Below are 20586 nucleotides of genomic sequence, written 5' to 3' on the forward strand. Positions count from 1 at the left end.
TTCGTAGGGTTCTCCAAGGGCATTTTCCCCAACTTAGGGAAGTTTTGCACCTTTATTTTCCACACATTTGCCTCGTCCTGCCCCACACTTGACATCCAACAATCCCCAGGAGACAGAGTGAGGAACAGCCATGCAGCGAGGCCAACGCCAGGCTTAACCCCGGGGGGGCTGGGTACCTGTGTGGGGGCTGACTGGGGCATTTGCCAGCTCCCTGCAGAATATTTATACGTTACCCCGTTACCCCAATTTGTTTTTTCGCAAAATGGTGATGCATTTGTTAACTGGCAGGGCCACGTAGGACGCTTCCGCCCAGCCTCCCTCCCTCCCTCCCTCTGTCCCTGAGGACCAGACGTGCCCTGCTGACTGACCTCTTTCCTGTAATAAAATTCTTTGCATGTGTCATCTGGTCTCGGCACCGAAGCATTTCCTACCTACCAAACGCTATTCCAAATGCTTTACATAATGTCACTCCCTTTACAGCTCGTAACTGCCACGACTTCCTCACTTCACAGGCAAGAAACCCCAGGCACAGAGAAGTTCAGCCGCCAGCCCACAATCACACAACATTCGGGGGAGGGGCGGGGCCGGGGACTCAAACCCAGACGACCTGGCTCTGGGTCCCGGCCCTGAACCACCTTGAACCACTTGCCTGGTGGGTAAGAAATAAGCCAAACAAGAATAAAAATGCAGGTGGATTTTCAGGTGCCCCAAAACGTTATGATGTGATTGACTTCGATTTAAGTTGTGGAGTTAATGACTGCCCCACTCTGAAGAAGTTGGAAGGTTGTAAATGACAGTCCACACATTTTGAAATATGCTATGTTGTCCATACAGAATATTAGCAAGTGATAATTGATTGTTTTAAAGAACCCGCAGCTGAACAGCATGCAAACCATCCCCAAAAGGCATTACATTAATGTGGAGTTTAAATTGCAAATAAATCTTAACAAATTACTGATCACTCTCACAATGGTAACATTTTGCATGGGCAAAACAATTCATCACTTCCAGAAGGTTTCCATGCACATCCAATTTTATGTCGATAGCACTAGTAAACCGGGAAAACCACACCCAGAGTGAGTCTGGAGAACCTTCCAAAAAAACAACCAGATTCTGCCCGTGCGGCCCCAGCCCCTGGGGGCAAAGGCAGCCGCCCTCACCTGCAGTTGGCTGAGCATCTGGCCACTTCGACTGCCCTGAAAGACGCTGGACATTTTCAGCAGTGTCTCTGACAAAGTCTTCAGCTTGTCCACAAAACTGAAAGTATAATTTGCCTGCAGAACAAAGCACGTTTGGGTTAAGTCTCCCGTTCAGCTGGGTTGCACCGGGAAGATGTGCCGGCGCTGTGGCAGCTACGACACGGAGATACGCCTGGGGCAAGGGTCTCCCAACGTCACCATCAGATCGGCCACACCTCCCCAGACAAGGCCACCGTTCCAATGCCCTCACCCCTCAATGAGTCCGTGAGCCTTCTCCGCCGGACTCTTTCCAGCCGGGCGCTGCCTGCCTGTCCACCTCGGTGTCCCCGGTGCACACAGAAACAGTCCTCAACTACTATCTATGCATTTGTTTTATGATATCTAACACTACTTAGGCTAAAGTGAAACTGGCTGTATTCATTCATTTATTGCTGCTGGCAGAGCAAATCAGATTTTTTTTTAAATAATTAGGTATCACAAAAAAATATTCACCCACAAAAAACCCCAGGCTTTTTGTCTCTCAAAAGAATAGGATATTATCATAAGGAAACCAGTGAAGTGAAATATAAAGCTATATCCACAAAGATGTCTAATGCAATGTTACTGTATTTTTTTATACTGAAAAGAGTCTACATGCCAAAGAGCTAAGATGAAGGAGGTTTGGGAGTCTGACCGCATCTCCCTGGGTCACAAAGAGACCATCCAGAAACGCCATTTCTGGGTATTTTTCCAACACTAGTTTGCAAAGATACATGCACCCCAGTCTTCACAGCAGCACTGTTTACAACAGCCACATCGAAGCAACCTGAGTGTCCATCGACAGGTGACTGGATACAGAAGATTTCTTCTGAGAGAAATCCGTCTGCCTTTCAGGCAGCAGAATCAGGGAGCAGTTGGAAGCCTCAGAGGCTCCGGATAAACCAAGCAGATCAAAACAACACCACAAAGGCTGTGATGTGTAAGCTGTCACTGGAACCACCGCCCACAGAGGGAGCCAACACCTGTGTGTTTAATCTCATCAGTACCACCGCCTGCAAAAATAAAAGATTTTTTTACAGGGTTTCGGAACATAATAGCCAAAATGCCTATAATATAATTGAAAATCATCCACCAGATAATGCACCAGAGACCCTGCAAGTTGAATTTTAAGAAGCAATAGGTTGATGTCAGTATTGGAATAAATCAGATGTTGGAGTGATCTGACAAACATTTTAAAAATGCATCAACAAGCAAATAAAAGTTGTCTTGGAACAAATTAAATAGCAGAAAAGTCTCAACAATGAAATAGGGGTTATTAATCTGATACAGAAGCCCAGGACATGGACAGAACTTAGAGATGCCACAACAAAAAAAATTTTTAAGCTTAAAATTGTAAGCTTCCCAGATGGTCCCAAGTAGAGGACTGGAATCAGGGAACCTGAAGACAGACCCAGTCTGAGCAACAAGATAAAAGAGGTAACAAACTGAACGGAGTTTCGGGGACCTGTAGGATAATAATGCAAGACTCCACATTCATAGGTTTGGAGTCCCAGACAGAGAGGAGAAACAGTTTCACGGTTTCTTGAAACATCGTTTCAAAAGGAAGTGCAAACGTGAACGATCCGGCCGGGAATAGATTTGAGAAGTTCAGCATCCTAAGGAAGAACCTAGCAGAGCCATGTGATGTCTAAACTCCTCCGAGCTGACCCGCCGCAGAGCAAAGCCGAGAAGGTCTCACCGTCAATTCAGAAGAAAGGTCTCTTCCCAGACCCGGGCTACAGACGCACCAGGTCTGACTCTTCCTTAACCACCACACCCACCAGGCAAAGCGGACGAGCATCTGCTCTGCAGGTTTTCCTGCAAACAGTCCTCCCGTCTGTCTGACTGTCCTCCCTGCATTACTTACTCCAAAAACGATCTCCTGCCTCCAAAAATACCCTCTCAGAGACTCACATCCAAAGGGAACAGGGAAAGCAGCAGGGCAAACGATCTATCATCACCACCAGAACACTGGGCACAAGCCAACCTCTGCAATTATCACATTAAGTATTTTAAAGCACCGCTTCCCGGTGTGCTGCTCCTACGGTCTGTAAGACCCTCATTCGCTGGAGCGTACCTTCTGAACGACCTTGTTAATCTCCGGAGTGTTCGGTGTGTACAGGATTTTCCCATGTAACACAGGTTTGAGGAAGGACCACACCAAAGCGCCATTCGGGGACCGCAGGATTTCCTGGTAAAGCTTCAAGCAAAACGGTGCTGTCACAATTAACAAAGAAAAAAGGTATTACTCCTAATACGGGACGCCCAGATTAACAGGGAAGTTACTTCAAAATCCGCGGCGTCTCACTCCCCAGTGAGTGATCTGCAGGCATTCTGCACGACTCAGCTCCGAACGGGGGCAGTAAATTCAGAGGTCATTCTTCTTGCTATTGATTTTAGCAGCTCTTGTCCCAAAAGAAAGTTTGAGATAGCATGTTCCCTTCAATAATTTGAAAGAGAAGGAAGTATGATCTTCACATTTTTAAACTAAGTTATCAGGAAGAGTGCTGACTAGTGACCGAGACACCTGAAAATGCAAACAGTAAAGTAAAATAAAATGAAATAAAATGAAAAGAAATAAAATAAATAAAATAAAATAAAATAAAATATAAGATAAAATAAAATAAGAAAATAAAATAGAATAAAAATAAAATAAAATAAAAGATAAGATAAAATGAAATAAAATAAGATAAAATAATAAAATAATAAAAAATAAAATGAAATAAAAATAAGACAAATAAAATATAAAATGAAATAAAATAATCAAATAAAATATAAGATAAAATAAAATAAAGATAAAATAAGGTAAGATAAAATGAAATAAAATAAAATAAGATACAATAAAATAATAAAATAAAATATAAGAAAATAAAAGATAAAATAAAAGATAAGATAAAATAAGATAAAATAAAGTAAAATAAGAAAATAAAATAATAAAATAAAATAAAAAATAAGAAAATAAAACATACAATAAGATAAAATAATAAAATAAAATAACAAGATAAAATAAAGATAAAATAAAATAAAATAAAATATAAAATATAAGATAAAATAAAAGATAAAATAAAATAGAATAACAATAAAATAAAATAAAATAAAAATAATATAAAATAAAATAAAAGATAAAAAATAAGATAAAATGAAATAAAATAAGATAAAATAATAAAATAAAATAATAAAAAATAAAGTAAAATAAAAATAAGACAAATAAAATATAAAATATAATAAAATAATAAAATAAAATACAAGAAAATAAATAGATAAGATAAAGTAAAATAAAAGATAAGATAAAATAAAGTAAAATAATAAAATAAAATAAAATAAGAAAAAAATAAGAAAATAAAATATAAAATAAGAAAATAAAATTATAAAATAAATAAGTAAGATAAAATAAAATAAGATAAAATAAAATAAAATAAAATATCTGGTTTTTAATCTAGAAAACCTTCATTTCAACAGTCACAGTACTGAGACCAGAATTAGGTTTTTCTTATGAAATTAGCTTTATAAATAAATTGCTACTGAATTTTCTCTGCGGCACCTCTACAGAGCTACTGCACTTTTTTGCTTTTGATATGTTAAATTGCCTTGTTTTCACTCAGACACTCAGTCCCTCACGTCTGCACCCATCACCGTGTGGTGCCCGTTAGTTTCAGCTGAAGGTTTACTTGACTAAATCAACAGGTGCCTAAGAAAGGTAGGTCCTTCATCACCATAATGATTGGTGATCAAATATATACGGTTTCAAGCTAGTGATAAGCACTTCAGTATAACTAGTTCTTTTACGTCTGAAGAGAACATTTAAGACGAAAATATTATGTTAGCTTTGATAGTATGATTTGTAACACCCAGGATATGAAATTACTCTTGCGATCATCTTCACGATTAATTTCCTATATTCTGCACTTGAAATGTAAATTAAGGGCATGACTATATAATGACTTTTTATAGAATCAGAGGGGTTGCTCTTGTCAATATTTTAACAACTTACACTTTAAATTGTAAGCTGAGCATGGTAGCCGTTTTGACTTTGGGAAAGACATCATCATACGTATGAACAGAGCAAGACATCTGCCACCTGTGAGCTGCGTGAACTTGGGCAAGTCACCTAACCACTGAGTTTCTCTCCTATCATCTGAAAAATAAAGGTACTAATACTGTCTACCATTGGTGTGGCGATCATTTGAAATAAAAAAGCATGGAAAGACCAAAAAAGACTGGTCCTCAGTGCTAGCTGAATGATCAGATGGTTGGGTGCATGGGCCAATGGATAGAAGAATAGAAGGATAGATGGGTTAATGGATATAGGAATGGATGGACCAATGGATGGTTAGATGGATGGATCAATGGACGGATGGAAGGATGGAAGGATGGATGAAGGGAAGGATGGATGGAAGGATGGATGGATGGAAGGATGGATGAAGGGATGGATGGATGGATAGAAAGATGGATGGATGGAAGGATGATGAAGGGATGGATGGATGGAAGGATGGATGGATGGATGGAAGGACAGATGAAGGGATGGATGGAAGCTTAGAGCGTGGAGGTAGAAAATTCTTTGCAAACATGCACCCACTTTCCACACAGACAGAATATTTAATATAAAGCAGGGCTAATATGAAAACAAATGTGTGTATGCTCCTACAGGACTGAAGTCTGATGCTGTGCACCAGAAATTGACACAACATTGTAAACCGACTATATTTCAGTAAAAATAAATTTAAAAAAAACCAAAAGCAGGGCTAATTATCCAAATGCAAAGTAATCTAAACAAACAGGGATTCCAGCTTCCTTACTCGCATCTTCAGGAATGTTGAATTTGTCTCTGTCTTGCCCTAAGAGGTCGTCCACTCTTGGCAGGTTCATAAACGTGTCAGAGCTGCTCAAGAAAGACGCTTGCTCTGTGCACACGGTCCTCATCAAAGACTGGAAAGAACCGAAGGCTGAACCTCGGGCCTGCTTGCTCTCTGAAGCCTGAGGACGTAAGAAAAACAAGCAGCAAGTGAACAGCGGTGCAGGGTAATTCCCTCCCGGACATCAGAAAGGGTGTCCTCCCCAGCTGAATTTACAGTCCCAGCAAGGCAAAGGAATGCAATTTCCGCTGGAGGCTTTTCTGTCTTTGAAACACTGTGCAGATCAATGCAATGATTTCTCTGGTTTACGTGGTCGAAGAGACAAACCACACACGCACACACACACACACACCAGCAAACCCTGGCTGTTTGTCCAGTGATGAATTATCAATCCACAGAACATCAGGAACTCAGACCAATGGATAGTTTTAACACGTGTCTCCACAGCCGACTTCCCCAGACACTTGGATATCCAGCTAGCACGTCATCCCGCAGCCGCTGAACTTACCAACATCCTGCCTCCGAGGCAGGTCTTCTTCCTGGCCCCCCTCCTGCACCCCCACCTCTGAACATCCCCCTCCACCACTCCCCCTCCCCAGCAACTCCCTCCGGGCAGACGGCATCCGAGGCACAACTCCTCTCGTGCTCCTCAACCCATTCAGCTTTGCATTGGCAGCACCCGACCTGCAATCCGCAGGCCAATTATGGATATGCCAAGAAATGTGTTAAGGTTTTTGAAAGCAATGGACTCTCTGAATGTTAAGTTAAACGGGCCCTCGGAGTCTCCTTTGTGCTCACAATCGATTCCATGATTTCTGACTTCACCAACAACACACGAACTATCTGACCTCCCCGGGGATGAATGTGTGTCCACAGGGTGTGTTTCATCCGGTTTTGAAGGAGGTACCAGGCCTTGCTCCTTGGCCGTGTGTTGCCATCAAAAGGTTTTCCTGGGCGGAGGTAATAGCTCAGGGGTGGAGTGTGTGCTTAGCATGCACGAGGTCCTGGGTTCAATCCCCAGTCCTTCCACTAAAATAAATAAACCTAATTACCTCCTCCTCCGCGCAAAAAAAAAATTTTTTTTTTTTACAAAATGGTATTCCTGCCCATCCCTGCGTCTTGCTGTTGAATGCAAATTTTGGATATTGGAAAAGAAATGAAGATAAAACTTGCAAACACAAAGACACAGGAAATTGGACTCTCTCCCTGGGGCCCGGGCCCAGCACTCACCATTTGAAGGCCAGCGAATTTAAACGCCTGGAGGAACTCGGGAAGGTAGTCCAGGACGCGGCCGGCTTTGGGAAGCAGGTGGCTGAGCCGGGACATGACGTCCAACATGGAGCTGAGCAGGCCACTGGCCTCCGAAGGGATCAGAGTCTCAAAGGGAAAAACACAACACGGAGTAACCACCGCTGTCTCCTCTCCGAGCAGTGGCGGCGAGAGTGAACGCACTTGCATTGTTTGCCTCCCTCTGGAGCTCAGGAGGGGTCTTCGCTGCGCAAAGCCCTCTCTGAGTGCAGCTCCGTTTCCCAGAGCACACACAATCGCACCAGAATTGTACCAACACAAACCCAGAGCAGACGTGGTCTGTTGTTAAAATGCACATCATTTTCCAGATGTTTCTAACTTGGAGGTGCCCGGAGCGGAAATTTAAGTAGAGGCAGCCTTGCAAATTATGGGGACATTTAGAAAATGTTTATCCTTCTGCTTGTGGGCTTAAAACGTACCCGTTCTGAAAATTACTATTTGTTCCATGTGGGTGTGTAATCCAACATTCACCTGCTGGATTTCGGAAGTAACTGAAGAGAGGGCGACCACGCAGGAACTTGGGCTGGAATGAAAATCTACCGTTTTCCTGACCCCCAAAACTCTCCTCCAGGTTTGGGGCCCCTAAAGCCCAAACCCCCGTGGCATCTCTGAGTAGCCCAGACGTCATCAAATCTACCCCTGGGGACAAACCTGGGGCAAAACCAGTCCCTGGAGGTCGAGGGTGATGTTTCTCGAAACATAAACAAAGATTCATTTGTGTCTTTTTTTTTTTTTTTCCTTTTTTAGATTTGACATTTAAGTGATCTCATATGGAATTTTTTTTCTTTCTCTTTCTGGCCCACTTCACTTAGAAAGACCATCTCCAAATGAACTTATTTACAAAACAGAAACAGACACACAGACGTAGAGAACAAACCTATGGTTACCAAAGGGGACAGGGAGTGGGGAGGAATGAATTAAGAGTTGAGATTTGCAGATACTAACTACTACATATAAAATAGATAAACAACAAGGTCCTCCTGTGCAGCACAGGGAACTCTACTGAATACCTCACAGTCACCTATAATGAAAAGGAATATGAAAAGGAACACATGTATATACATGTAAGACTGAAGCAGGACGCTGTGCACCAGAAATTGACACATTGTAACTGACTGCACTTCAGTAAAAAAAAGTAACTCTGAAATACAAAAATTAAACTAAAAAATTTAAATACATAAATAAAGATTCCAACAGTGGCGACCAGAAGACGAAGAACCTTGCAGAAGGGGCAGAGACCAGAGCACGGAGCCAGGGCTGGGGACAGGTGTGCAGCCACATGGGCCGTCTGGGTGGGGAATCCTTCGGGCCGGCCCCGGGGTCAGCAGAACTCACCACCCACCTTCAGCTCTTTCCCGCATACACGATAACCTCCAGATTTCTCCCCACCCCCTACCCTCCCACGCTGTGTGCGGGGCAGGTGACAGGCTGGTTCACACAGGACTGGGGCCGCCCTGGGCCCCCTCCACCTGCACAGCTTCTCCCGCAGAGGCCCTGGCAGAGGGGGGCACATCACCCTCACGGGACAGACTGTGCATCCCAGGGTGTAACAGGGGCAGACAAGGTCGTGGCCAAGGAGGGGTGGGAGCAGCTCTGTCTCAGAGGGGCGGCTGGGAGGGGCCCAGAGGAGCCCAGCTCCCCAGATAAACACTCCAGGAGGGTGGTCTGCAGAGAGGGCTTTGGTGGTGACTCTGCTCGCTGGTCCTTCCGCGTTGAGCGTGCTGACCAGCGCTCTGCTGGATGTCCTGATGGGCCTGACCCCAAGGGCCCCGGAGAGGCTCCTGAACACCCCCTGATTCCATGCCCACCCCCGAGGCAGCACCCAGGGACTCAGAAGCCCTGCACGGGCTCCCCCACCGCGGCACGGAGTCACCGGCGTGGTTGCCCTGCCCGCGTCAGGCCCGCCGTCTGCCCCTTACCTTGTAAACGAAATTCCGTAGGTTCAGATTCTGAGCCATGAGCACGATCAGGGAGTACACCTTGTCCCCAGGCAGCCCGCACAGCTCCGCCACTGCCCTGGACTCTGCGCCCTCGGGGAACTCCAGCAGGAGGCGCAGCACGTCCCGGTCACATCTTCCGGACAAGGCCACCGCCAGGGCACTCGGGAGGACCTGTTGGAGAACTCGTTAGATGCTTTCACATCATGTCATAAAATGCCCCCCAAATCATTAACAAGCAGAATAATGGACTAATCTGGGTTCTCCAGAGCAGCAGGACGTGGCTACTCCAGCGGACGCTTTCTACGGAATTGGCTCCCTTAACTGTGGGAATGTGGCCAGACTCAATTCCACAGGGCAGGCTGGCCAGCAGGAGGCCCAGGGAGGAGCAGACGTTGCAGCTCAGCCCCGAAGGCCGTCTGAAGGTGGAACTCCCTCTCCCTCGGGAGTTCTCAGACTTTGCTCTTAAGTCCTTCAACTGATTAGACGACGCCCACCCACATTCCAGAAGGCAATCTGCTCAAAACCTACCGATTTCATTGTTAATGTCATCTAAAAAAGAAATAACTTCATCGGGACATTTAATTGGTGTTTGACCGAATATCTGGGAATGACGGCCTAGGCAAGTCGACATACGAAATTATCCATCACAAAAGGAAAGGACAGGGCAGGTAATAGCTCAGTGATACACAGCGTGCTTAGCATGCACGAGGTCCTGGGTTCCATCTTCAGCACCTCCATTAAAAATAAATACATAATCTAGTTGTAGATTTATTTTTTTAAATGCCTAGCAGACTTTAACATGCTGGTGTACACTCTGAATCTTTGAGATAGACGTGTGAAGTTTTTCATACCTAATTGGCCAAGAAGCCCTTTTTTCGCAGGGGTCGTGGATGGTACAGACATACTTTGAGAAGGAGATCTTTATGCCACTGCTTCCAACCTTGTTCTCTAAAGGAGGGCAAGCCGCCTTTGGCTGGGCTTGTGGCAGGGGCTCGAAGAGGAGGCAGGCTGGCTGGGGTGTAGACACCCAGCCTCCGCTTTGATTAGGGCAGCCCTCTTTGATCAGGCGTCTCCTGAAGTTTTCCTTGAAAAGAGGGATTCACTGCTCCTGGTGTTGAGTGGGCATCAACCAAAACTGGCCGATGACATCCCTCTGCGTCTGCTGGGGAGCCTGGGAATTCGCTGTCACCCGGCGGTCCCCATGTGGGAGCACACTCAAGCATCTCTTAGAATTTAGTCCCAAGACAGAAATTTTGTCTGAAAAGTCACGTGCCGCTCTTTTAACCAAGCAGGGGGGGTACCAGGTGCCACCACACAGAAGCCCCCAGTCTCATCACACAAGAGCCACGCCCCACAGCGTCTGTGCCTCCCTTCTCCCTCTCTCTGTGGTTCCCGACTTTATTCTCTATCTTTTTAAAATTTTACTGTGTCCATTTCCCCTGTTTGAAAGGTGCCTGCAGCAGGTGGAGAATTAAAAAAAAAAAAAAAAAGGTAGAGACAATACTCAGTTTGGTTGGGTTGAAAAAATGTCAAGTGAATCCTTTTTAAAGTCAAAACTGGCATCTTTCAACTCAAACTGGGTTGACCCTACCAGTTATCAGAAACTCGGATGCCAAGTTCTTGCTGCTTTTCCTCCGTGTCCCCCTTGGAAAACCTCACGAAGCCAGGGTTCCAGAGCAGACAGTGCCCCCAACTGTGACCCCAGCACACATGCACACGCGCACACACACATACTCAATTAGATATTTATTTGAGTTCACAGACTCCCTATAAATATGGAGATGGGCCCTAGGAGAGAAGGGTTTTTGCATTTTTAGCAGGAGCTTGTTTACTGAGCTTCTGCCAAAACCCTAATTGTGCTCAGAGCAGCACCTTGGAGACGGTCCCGGCTTTGCCCTGCTGGTCACTTTAGACTCAGCGATGCAGAGGAGCACTGACCGTCCTCAGCCTAAAGACAACCAGAAAAGAAACACGGAGAGCGACGGGGGAGAACTGGAAATACATGCGAGGCTATGAAAGCAGAGAACAGAGACCCGGGCAGACCTTAAACATCGCTCTGCACAGGACAGAGAGGAGCGGGGAGTGCCGGTGGCTCAGACCTGCCGGCAGTGAAGAGGCGTGGACCGGAGCGAGGGTCCCAGGGCAGGAGGGAGCTCTCAGGGCCGTCTGGAGGGGCCGCAGCCCCACGCAGGGGACAGTTAGGAAGGATCCTGGCTCCAGCTCTCACTGGGTGACCTCTCAAAAGTTACTAAGAGTCTCTGAGCCTCAGTTCCTTCGTCCACGCAAACGAGGTGACAATGAGGCCCCAAAGGACCCAGAGGGAGGATCAAAGGGGACACTCAGTGCAGGGGACAGTGCAGCTACGTGCCCGGGCATGACCGCTGTGACCGATGGGGGGCTGCCAGCAAAAACACAGTTGTGACCTGCAGGAAATGTGAAGAAAGGTGAATAGGAATAGGATCAATGGAAAAGGATTAAACGCAAGAGAGAGAGAGAGAGAGAAGTTAGGCTGATCAGTTCACGCGCCCAGGAGAAGCGTGTGGCCCGGCCCCCGCGCACCCCCGCCCTGCACTGAGCCCGGGCTGGTCCAGGCGGCGTTGCTGTTACCCGGGGCCCCGCCGGCTGCAGGTCTTGTGGGAAGGCCCCGCTCCTGGCCCCGCCTCTCTGTCTGCCTCTCCGGAACCCTCTCTCCTCTCCGACTGCAGACAGGATGACCGTCCTACGGCCCCACTTCTTGAGCAGTCATGGCATAAGTGAAAACCATGTTTGACTTTCTCTAACTTCAGGAACCACTGACATACTAACGCCAACCCCCGCGTGAGCTCTGACCACGAGTTTCCACGAGCCTTAAAGTGAAGGGCGGTTGTGCAAACCACGCGGACGGAACCCCCACAAACGGGCCAGCTCAGTGCAAAGTCAACGTCTTGGGAAGGCAGACTGAGTGGACCAGGCCGTCGCAGGCCCCCAGGCAGACATGCTGGCGCTGCTTCAAGCTACCGAACGTGGATTTGGTGGGGAGACCCCCCAAGGCCACGGTCACCTTCCTGCAGGAACGACTTGAATGGAAGCTCAGGAGACTTGTTCGTTCCCTTTGTGACTGGCCAAGCCGGGAGTGACGGATGACACTCTGCAAAGCAGAGCAGGGTTCAAGGGACCCTGAGGGTTGGAATAATTGGCCATAACCAGGGAGACGCTCTTGTGCAGGGAGCAATGCAAATTCGGAAACTCGGGTTCAAACACACGTGCAGAAGTACAAGTAGGGAAGAGGCACCCACTGAAGCAGCCATTTATCTTCCATGACAGGTTGGCGGAGGGTCTGAAGTTTCCAGAATTAGAAGGATCACGAATTCCAGCCTGATGACATGGCGGTGGGGTTACTTGTGGGAACCGCGTGACACTCACAGCTCAGGACGCGCTCCGTTTGGGGTAAGACCTTCCACGTGGCCGGGGGCGCCCGCCAAGGCACACCGGGCCCCGTTCCTCTCGTGCGCCGGGAACTCTCAACTCTACTCACAGGTTAATTGTTTCTCTCTCAGAAAAAAAGCCAGGGTGAGCCTGCGGTGAATGGCATCTACTCCGAAGTGAGTCACACCAGGAACCATCCGACGCAGCGCTCCAGAAGCCTGGCTCCGTGAGCCAGAACCATCGGAACAGGCCAGGCTGGAGAAATCCCCGGAAGGCGGCTCTCGCGCCAAAAAGTGTGCCAGCCAGCTGGTCATGGTGCCTACAGATGCCACCCCCAGTGAGAGACAGAAATTAGGCCAGATGCACCAAACGCACTCCTTCCTGCCCACGGGAAGTAAGAAAAGGTTGCAGATCAGCTTTTCCCCTTAAGAGCCTCGCAGAGGAGATCAGAGCTCGCGGGGAGCTCTGCCCTCACCTTCCTCCACCTTCGAGGAGGGAGCACAAATCTGCAGGGGGATGTGGCACCCCTGTCTCCCAAGGGAGTGGACAGACCCTCTGATCGCTCTCTCAGGCTCCTCGGTCCTGACTCTGCAACCTCACGGTCACCTCTGAAAAGAGCAACAAATCGGCCTGGTGCAGAGAAGGAGGTCACTGCTGATCGGGAGCGAGGGGCCGGGCACCACGGCACAACATGCGCGGAGCGTCTCCGGGCGGGTGGGGGGACTCAGTCCAGGGCGGAGGTGGGTGAGCCGGGCTCCAGGCTCCAACACGCCCCAGGCGTCTGAGACCTGGGGTTTGCACCCGGAGACGCCGGTGCTAAGGAATGGAGCGCTGGGAGAGAGGACCTTCCCCAGGGGCCCCCAGCAGCTGAAGCCAGAACAGAGGGCGGGAAAGGAAAGTGCATGGCGTCCACGGGTCAGCCTGGCCGCCACCCCCTTCTTCCTGCCCCTGGCCCTCTGACTGGGTCCCCAGCCCTGGGGCTCTCTCATGTCTTTACAAACAGTGGTTTCCCCTTGTCCGTCTGAGCCCCGATGCCCCGTCCTCAGGGAGCCCCCGGGACCACCTGTCCCCACCACTGCCAGGTCGCCCCGGACATGTGCCGCGCAGAACTTCACCGTACGACACGTGTCTGTTTAGTGCGTCTGCCACCCCACAGGACGTCTGCTCCCTCAGAGCAGGGACTCGGGGGTCCAGGCTCCGGGAGGGAAGACTCCCAGCAGGTGGATGAATGAGGCTCCAGCCATATTTCTCCTAACCGAACAATTACCTAAGGTCTGTGGACGCGTTCCAGTTCATGGACGCACTCAGCCGTCAAAGCAAAGACCTTCCTTATTTATCTGAGTCCCAGGAATGCAATGCTTCTAATGCCCTCCCGGCGACCTAACTGTCCAGCAGTTTAGGTGACCCTCCATAACGACGTCCACGGCCCGAGAGGTAGAGGAAGACAGACAAATGCTAAAAGCACTGATCAGCCGTCTCCGAGCCTGCCCGGAGCCCAGCCCTCCGGCCACGGAACCTCAGCGACACCCAGTGGCCACTTGTTGAACTGGGCACAAACCATGGAACCCAAGATGTAGAATTTGAAGGGACCCCCGGAGGCAGCCGCCCTGACCCTTCTCTGACCGCGTTGCTAGTCGCTGCTTAAACGAACTCGGTCACTGCTCCGTTCGCCTGCCACACGATCCAGCAGACACACCCCTCCCCAGTGCATGGGGGTCCTCCATAAGCTGCCTTTGGCATCTTCCTTGCACCATACCGTCCCTGAGGAGACAGAACGTGAGTCTGGGGCTCCTCTCATCTCTTCCTTAACGTGGGTTAACTCTTAGTCAACTGGCCTCCTTGTCAAGGCTCGCGTTTAGCCGCAATTCACAAGACGCACCACAGGAAAGTCAGGATCCACAGGGGCCCGGCTGACGGTCAAGAAAAGTGCTCACTCGAGAGCGAGCCCCCTTCGTGGCGGCTGCTTCCGGCAGGTTCTGGGTCCCGGGAACTGAAACCCCACTGGAAGTGCTGACAGGTCATCCCAGCCAAGTTCGTGCCAGGGGCGCAGGGGGCGTCCGCCGGGGACGAGGAGAAACTCACGCGCTCCCACCCTCCGCGGAGAAACCCGCCCCGCACGTATCCCCATCTCCTTATCTCCGTGGCCTCAACCAGCGCCTCTCAACCCCCTTGGGGACACGCCTGCCTGCAACTGCCCGTCTGCCAACACACCGAGCCATCCCACAGCACACGTCCGGCTGCACACAGGCATCCCCGACTCAGACGAAATCACAGCCGCCCCAGCAGGGCCCCCCAGGCACCGCCCATCAGTTTGGGAATTCCGGAACAAACATCATTCACCGACTTCATTTCTAACGCCAGCAAAGGCAGCCCCGTGACAGTCCCCCAGGTCTTGGCAGCAGACAACAACGTCCTTTGACTGCTGGTTTATTCTCTCGTTTCCCTTCTGCCTCTGTTTGTATCATTCACACGAGGCCCCCAGCCGTGGGGCAGGGAGGCACCAGGACAGGAGGGCAGCAGCCCCCGGCCGCCCGCCCGAGGGCTCGCGGGGAGGGCAACCCGAGGAGAAGCCGGCGGTACCTTTGAATGGGAGACGTTGGCTTCTAAAATGCCCTCGATGGTCGCGTCTGAGATGTGCAGAGACGTCCGAAGCCCTTCGGTTAACCTGGTGACGTTCTGTATCACGTCTTTGACTTTTACATCTGAAAAGCGACCCAGAGGAAGGAAATCTTATAGCGACACGTGTTTGGGGTGTTGCCGACTGCGAAGACGAGATCTGACGCTAAAACCTGGCCGGGGTCGCCTCCTTGACCGTGCCCAGCCCCCCAGTACATAAGCACTAAATAAAGTCACACCTTATCTTCCAGGAGGACCTGAGTTCACCAACACCAGCAGTGAAACAAAACCCCAGGGCGGGAGGCCTGCCACCCCCGAGCCCTGTGCACGTTAAGATTTGCTCTGGAAACAGGTGGTTCTCCTTAGGGAACTCACTCCTCTCCATGAACCTATGTATCTCACGTTTCTCAACGAGAGATTTGCCAGAATTCTTCAGGCTTGACTTATCGGTGTTGCAAGGGCTTATGGATCGTATGGACCAGACAGACAGAGAAACAGAGGCTTGTCGAGGTCTCCATGTGCAGGGAGACACCACGACCACGGACGTCTCCCTTCCTTCCTGTCTCGGTGTCGGACCCAGGACTTGGCGACATCCTTCTCAACCCCGAAGACGTCAGGGCAGCCAGGCGGCTCTAACCTGTTCTTTATCACCTACAGCACTAACCCTCCCTGAATGTGTTTTACTGTAATCATACGTTCGTGCGAGAAACTAAACTCAATTTTCACTCAGGCAGACGTGCAGGAACCGCGTACTTACCCTGAGTTACTGAGAAATTGCCAAGGAAAGTCATAATGGGGTTCCCAGACAGCAAAGTCTTCTCGAGGCTTCGGGCCAACCTGAAATGGTAGAAAATTGCAGCTAATTTGGGCAAGATGAGACAGCAAGCAACAATGCCGGAGGGAACAATAGTGCATCAGTCCCCGGGAACAAGGTGACAAGACCCCATTTCTATAAAAGTCCCCCGAATAATTAGACACACGCACTCTGGATGTGAATACTGGTCAGTATCACGACCCCAGCGTTTCCGTCTGGGAGCCCCTGCCAGGCAAGGTGAGTCGGTCACCAGGGTGCGGAATAAAGGGTCTCATGAGTGTGGAAGGGATGGAGAAGACAGATCCTGGGATGCGTGAGAAATTAGGACACCAAGAATTCAGCTGAACATCGTCCTTTCTGTGAACAGCTCGCCGCAGACGAGCAAGGGCCTGACTGCCTCTTCCGGGGCGGGTTACACTTGGAGGGCTCAGAACAAAGTTAATCCAGCATGAGAAGTCGCTGGCCGGTCCCCCAGAACATAACGAATGCCAAATTGTGACCTCAGGTCTGGACATTTTGATCCAACGCCCGGAGCCGCGATGAAGCTCGGCTTCTTACAGTTCACACCCTAAAGACGCTGGTGTGGGTGCAAACACGGCACCAGCGTGAATTTTAATGCCCTGCGGTGCACATGACCGTGTGAAGTCTGTCATTTGAAAACGCAGGGAGGTATGGCCTCGGCGAGGGCAGGGGTGGAGGGCGCGCAGGGCGTACGTGCGCAGGGGCCGGGGGCCGGGGCCCGGCGGGGACCTGCAGGCACAGCTCCGCGCGCGGGCCTTCTCCAAGCGCTCCGGAAGCTCCGCAAGGCGCTGGAGAGATTCCTGCTCAGATCTTCACAGCTTGGCTGATGGGGGGAGGCCCACAGCTCTGCCGTTTCCTAGAAAACACAGCAGTGGTTGCAGTTAGAAGCACACACTTGTTCGGGTGAGCGCACGTCTGGAAACCAGACCTCCGCACGCCCTGGCTGGGCACCACCTGCACCGAAAGCTGTCAGGTAACCGTCCTTCATCTCAGGAAGTTCTAACAACACGCAGAGAAGCCCGTGGACACCACTGTCTGCTCTCACTCCTGGGTGTGGCGTCGTCCAAGCCTCCCCCGTCCACCCCCGAACCCCCCGACACAACCCTTCGCAGCCTCACACTCCCCTTCCTCCATGGTGACCCCTCTTCCTGGGACACAGGTGCACAGACAGCTCTGGGTCAGAACCACCGGTGCAAATGAAGGGCCTCCTCTGGGAATGGGGGTTCAATAAAACATGTCACACTGCAGCTCTGCCCACGGAGTGTCCCCTCACAGAAAAGAGCCTTGAGCTCATAATCTGTACTGACACCCAAATTGAATTTAATTCTGCTCATTTGTAATATTCCTGCTATAAATGCTATCCTTAAATTTAACAGCATAAGCTTTTTAAAAAAGAACATTTTATTGAGATGTAGTTGACTTCCAGTGTTAGTTTCAGGTGCACAGCAAAGCGACTCAGTTACACATTTTACATATATTTTTTTTTCTTTTCAGATTCTTTTCCATTATATGTTATTATAAGAAATTGAACACAGTTTTCTGAGCTCTGCAGTAGGTCCTTGTTGTTTATCTATTTTACGTTCAGTAGTGTGTGTCTGCTAATCCCCACCCCTAATTTATCCCTCCCCGCCTTTTCCCCTTTGGTAACCATAGTTTGTTTTTTAGGTGCGTGAGTCTGTTTTTGGTTTACAAATAGAATTTGTATCATTTTTTTTTTAGATTCCACATCTGAGTGATCTCATATGGTATTTTTCTTTCTCTTTCTGCCTGACTTGACTTAGCATGATGATCTCCAGGTCCATCCATGTTGCTGCAAATGGCATTGTTTTATCCTTTTTCGTGGCCGAGTAGTATTCCATTGTATAAATATACCACAGCTTCTTTATCCAGTCATCTGTTGATGGACATTTAGGTTGTTTCCATGTCTTGGCTATTGTAAACAGTCCTGCTGTGAACATTGGGGTGCAAAAGCATAATCCTTTTGACATATGGGGGGTGTAGAGGAGGAAAGTGCTCCTTCCCTGGGAGCAAAGACACAGAAGGAAAGGTCTAACTTCCTCCGTCACAGGCACACTGGCTCCACGCTGGGCGTGTCCAGTGGGAAGGCTGAAGGCTGACATCACTGGGCTTTATCTCAGGGACGGGCGTGACCCCACATGGAAGGGGAGCTCACTCAGGCCCTGCTCTCTGGCTAGAACAAGTCTGTAACTGTCCAGGGTCTGGCCAGGTAAGTGTACCGGGTCTGCTCTGCAACACTGCCCACAGCTGGGTCCACAGGTCCCGATCTGGGGAGGCGGTCGGTCGGAAGCCCCCGTCCCACCTAGAGCTCTGGCCACATCACCTCATCCCAGAAGAGCCGAGACGCACGGGCACTTGCTGTCCCTTCTTAAATGTGCTGTCTGATCCCCAGTGAGCTCCTTACGACTATCTTCTGCCGTTTAGAGCAACCAGTGAGAGAGCGAAAGGGGGCGACGCCCCAGACTGTCATCATATGGATGCTACCGGTCAGGACTTCCACTTCCAGTGGGATCCCACGTTGGCACAGGGACCACTCTGCGTGAGATTTACCAGGAATATTAAAAACTCACAGTGGCCGTGTGCCTCCCGCCTGCGTCTGTCTGGCCCAGGACACTTCACACCCCACGCTCTGGGAAAGATTTATATTTCTGATCCCGTCGGCCTCCGGGCTCCCTTGGAGCACAAACGCATCCCGAGATGAGTGCCCGTCTCCTTCGGTCATCCAAGATGGCCACCTCTGCTCTTCGTCAGAAAGGACCTAGCCGTCACCAGCCAGGACAGGTGACCATCATGTGAACACGGTCTTGGAGGCAGTTGTCTCAGAAGCTGGAGCTGCAGACTTCCCTCGGCCTTCACAAACCGTCTGTTGGACTTGTTTTGTTTTTTTCATTTGTTGTTTGTTTTTTCACCCACGTGGAGTACCTGCCAAAGCGTCACACAATCTGGGATCAGGGCATGAGGGTCTGAATAAATCCACGTGCGCTCACGCCCCTGCTGGGGCTGCAGACATGTTTCTCTGAGACCCCTGGCTCCCACATGCCGCCCTTCCTGAGGCTGCACAACACGATCAAGCGTCCACAACTTGCGTTTTCATAAAGGTGAGGCCCCCCAGGCCCTCACCGTGTTGAGGGACTTTAGCAGGAGCCCGGCTAGTCCCTCCGGGCACTGTCTTCCTCTCTGCTCGCTGTGAGGATCCCGCACCCACTGGACGTGGGATTCGGGGAAGTTAAAGGACCACCAAAGCAATAAGCAATGTTCAGAGCTGGACCCGGGGCACGGGGAGGGCAGAGCTCGGTGGCGGAGCGCGTGCTTGGCATGCACGAGGTCCTGGGTTCAATCCCCGGTCCTTCCTCTAAAACCTAAATAAGTAAGTAAACCTAAAGACCTCCCCGCCCCAAAAAGATTTTTAAATTAAAAAAAAAATGGTATCAGTTGCATTAAAAAAAAAAAAAAAACTCCATCGTGTAGGCTTCCCCAGCAGCTCAGGGGTGGTGCCCGTGGGCCCAGGGCTCGTTAACGTCGGGGCAAGGGCGTCGGCAGCAGATAAAAGCCCCAGGGGAGGCAAAGAGGACATCCACGCAGGTTCCCGTCAGCTCTGAGCCCCTGGGACTTGCCGGTGCGCTGGCGGTCACACCCCGCGCGGGGCCAGTAAATGGGCAATGGCGGCTCTTTGATGAAATACAGACCTCGTCTGTCACACAGGCTGCCTTCTTGGTGTGAGTGCTCCCACCGTGGAACCAGTCCAAGCAGCCGACGTGACGGCCTGGGCACAGACTTGAGAAGAGAGAGGCATGTGGTGTCCAACCGTCTGGACGCGAGAGCTGTAAACGATCTCAGGAGAACAGACAGCAGCAAAACACACGGAAGGGACTAGGAAGCGATGGATCTGCGTATCCAGTACGTTTGCGTTTAACTTTTTATCACGTTTACAGAATGTAACCATTAATGATGTCTATGTGTAAGAACCAGCGTGCAAACTTCCTGACAATGTGGCAGCCGGCACTCAGGAGTCAGCACCGGCCACCGGAGAAGCCGCGGGGGACGTGTCAACACGCGCTCTGCCGCCCCGACCGCCCCCCGTGACCGCGCACCGCCTTCACCTCACTTCTGGGGACCGAGCCAGCAAGCTCAGCACGACGGGGCTGCCTCGCGTGGGCCAGTCGTCATGGACAGGCCAGCCTTGGACCCAGCAAAGCCAACACACCTGGAGGTGGTCCTGCACCAGAGTGACCCCTCGGAGAACAGATAAAGCGAGGCGCCTTATCCAGCCCTGCTCGTCACTCAGAGGGACACAGAGGACGTCCTCGGTCCAGGAAGGGTTTTCTGCCGGGGGAAACACACAGAGAGAAGCCATCAGGAAACTGTCCGCTCCCCAGCTAGCCACTTGCATGAAA

General features: G+C 50.1%; 1 protein-coding gene across 1 annotated transcript in view; it reads right to left on the reverse strand.

Moving 5' to 3' along the window:
• Window positions 1-20586, reverse strand: part of ABCA13 (ATP binding cassette subfamily A member 13) — a 149130-nt gene that overhangs the window by 119321 nt on the left and 9223 nt on the right. Inside the window, 10 exon segments of the mRNA XM_032476330.1 lie at window positions 1161-1274; window positions 3295-3434; window positions 6014-6191; window positions 7301-7447; window positions 9298-9489; window positions 15304-15425; window positions 16097-16176; window positions 16868-16940; window positions 16943-17030; window positions 20397-20515. Coding sequence (XP_032332221.1) covers window positions 1161-1274; window positions 3295-3434; window positions 6014-6191; window positions 7301-7447; window positions 9298-9489; window positions 15304-15425; window positions 16097-16176; window positions 16868-16940; window positions 16943-17030; window positions 20397-20515 — 1253 coding nt within the window.

This window comes from Camelus ferus, unplaced genomic scaffold (assembly GCF_009834535.1).
Source record: "Camelus ferus isolate YT-003-E unplaced genomic scaffold, BCGSAC_Cfer_1.0 contig385, whole genome shotgun sequence".
NCBI lineage: Eukaryota > Metazoa > Chordata > Mammalia > Artiodactyla > Camelidae > Camelus > Camelus ferus.